At 39.5% G+C, this 2340-nt stretch overlaps 1 protein-coding gene across 2 annotated transcripts in view; it reads left to right on the top strand.

Annotated features, from left to right (window-relative positions):
- The window catches only part of IPO9 (importin 9), a 58412-nt gene that overhangs the window by 43853 nt on the left and 12219 nt on the right, over nucleotides 1-2340 (top strand). For both annotated transcript variants that reach the window (XM_017896477.1, XM_017896478.1), the window contains exon 15: nucleotides 1440-1666. In XM_017896477.1, the coding sequence (XP_017751966.1) occupies nucleotides 1440-1666 (227 nt within the window). The remainder of the gene's footprint in view (nucleotides 1-1439; nucleotides 1667-2340) is intronic.

The following is a 2340-nucleotide window of genomic DNA, read 5'->3' on the forward strand; positions in this document are numbered from 1 at the left end:
TCAGGAGATCGAGACCATCCTGGCTAACACGGTGAAACCCCGTCTCTACTAAAAAATACAAAAAACTAGCCGGGCGAGGTGGCGGGCGCCTGTAGTCCCAGCTACTCGGAGGCTGAGGCAGGAGAATGGCGTAAACCCGGGAGGCGGAGCTTGCAGTGAGCTGAGAACTAGCCACTGCACTCCAGCCCGGGCGACAGAGCGAGACTCCGTCTCAAAAAATAAAAATAAAAATAAAAAAAAGAAAGAGAAGAACCACTTATTGATTACTGCTAAGTGCCTTGTTTCTATATTAGATTCTTTTAACATAGAGAAACAATGTTTTATTGCCTTTTAACTTATTGCCATTCTAACGATAAACAAAAGTAAAGACTTAGATAATTTTTGTTGTTGTGTTTTTGTTTTTGTTTGAGACAGTCTCGCCCTGTCACCCAGGCTGGAGTGCAGTGGCATGATCTCGCCTCACTGCAACCTCTGCCTCCCAGGTTCAAGTGATTCTCATGGCTCAGCCTCTCTGAGATTATAGGTATCTGAGATTACAGGTGAGCAATGCCATGCCTACCTAAATTTTTTGCATTTTTAGTAGAGATGGTGTTTTGTCATGTTGGGCAGGCTGCTCTTGAACCCCTGACCTCAGGTGATCTGCCTGCCTTGGCCCCCCCAAAGTGCTGGGATTATAGACCTGAGCCACAGTGTCTGTTCCTAGACAATGTATTTTTAACAATTGGATCATTTTGGACATGGTAAGCAACATTCAGTAAATATTTGTTGATTGAAAAGAGGCTAATACAGTAAAACTATAAGGGAACTTTAAATCCTACAGCTAATAGGCTGATTTTGAAAGTGTAAATAAAATGTTTATATAAGGCCGGGCACGGTGGCTCAAGCCTGTAATCCCAGCACTTTGGGAGGCCGAGACGGGCAGATCACGAGGTCAGGAGATTGAAACCATCCTGGCTAACACGGTGAAACACCGTCTCTACTACAAAAATGCAAGAAAACTAGCCGGGCAAGGTGGCGGGTGCCTGTAGTCCCAGCTACTCGGGAGGCTGAGGAGGCAGGAGAATGGCATGAACCCGGGAAGCAGAGCTTGCAGTGAGCCAAGATCCGGCCACTGCACTCCAGCCTGGGCGACAGAGCGAGACTCTGTCTCAAGAAAAAAAAAGTTTATATAAATTAAGCTTGTTTCAGGATGCAGAAAAAAAAACCTCAAGAAAAAAAGCAGAAGTTTTTAAAGAAAATAGCAAAAGTCAAATAAATAGAGAACATAGAAATGGTGGTTCTAATGTTTATATAATACATCCAGAAAGAAGTAGAAACTTACCTAACTTTAGAATTAGCTTTATAAAGCTACACATATAAATGCTATAATATGTGAGATTGATTGGGAAAACCAGGAATTGAATTTTTTAAATAATTCTTGCTTATCTGTCTCTCTCTAGTTATTGTGACCAACTCAAAGTATCAGAGAGTACCCATGTGCTCCAGCCCTTCCTTCCCAGCATCCTGGATGGCTTAATTCACCTAGCAGCCCAGTTCAGCTCAGAGGTCCTCAACCTGGTGATGGAGACGCTGTGCATCGTTTGTACAGTAGACCCCGAATTCACAGCAAGCATGGAAAGCAAAATCTGCCCCTTCACCATCGCCATTTTCCTAAAGTACAGTAATGGTATGCCACCAGGGAGAATGTGTTATGAGGGGCACCAAAGAAAAGGTGGTGGCTAGGGAATTTAAATGAAAGATTCCCTAGGTTTGGTCTTAGCTATGGTGCTATGGTTTTAACATCGTAAGCAAAGAATCTGGCTTTGGATTAGCAAAAAATAGAATTGTGCTGTAAATGTAGCAGCATTAAAAAATAGAGTACCTATTTCTGTAACACTTACTCTCTAGTAAGGACTTAGGGAAAAAGATAATAAATAAAAGGCTTATAAGCAAGAGACATAATTCAGAACTTTGATGATAGAATAGGAAATTGGGCAAATGAAAAGCCTCATAAAAGAAAAGGGCTAGGACTATAATTTAGAAAAGGAGATACTAAAGAAAGGTACATGTAAAAGTTTATGAACAAAGTTATTCACTAGATATTCTTTACAGTAGTAAACATTTGGAAATTATAAAAAGACATTAGTTAATTATATCCATAAAATGAAATACTGTTCAGCCATTAAAATCAAGCTTAAAAGGAATATTTAAAACCATGGGAAAGAGCTTACATTGTAATAAATGAAAAGATACTTTTCCCAAAAAATCCATAGAATATGATCCCAAGTTTTGATTTTTTCTTTTAGGAAAGGATGTATGTATAGATAAGTATGTAAAAAAAAAAAAAAAAAAAAAAAAAAA

The sequence above is a fragment of the Rhinopithecus bieti genome, unplaced genomic scaffold (assembly GCF_001698545.2).
Source record: "Rhinopithecus bieti isolate Rb0 unplaced genomic scaffold, ASM169854v2 scaffold_24392, whole genome shotgun sequence".
Classification (NCBI taxonomy): domain Eukaryota; kingdom Metazoa; phylum Chordata; class Mammalia; order Primates; family Cercopithecidae; genus Rhinopithecus; species Rhinopithecus bieti.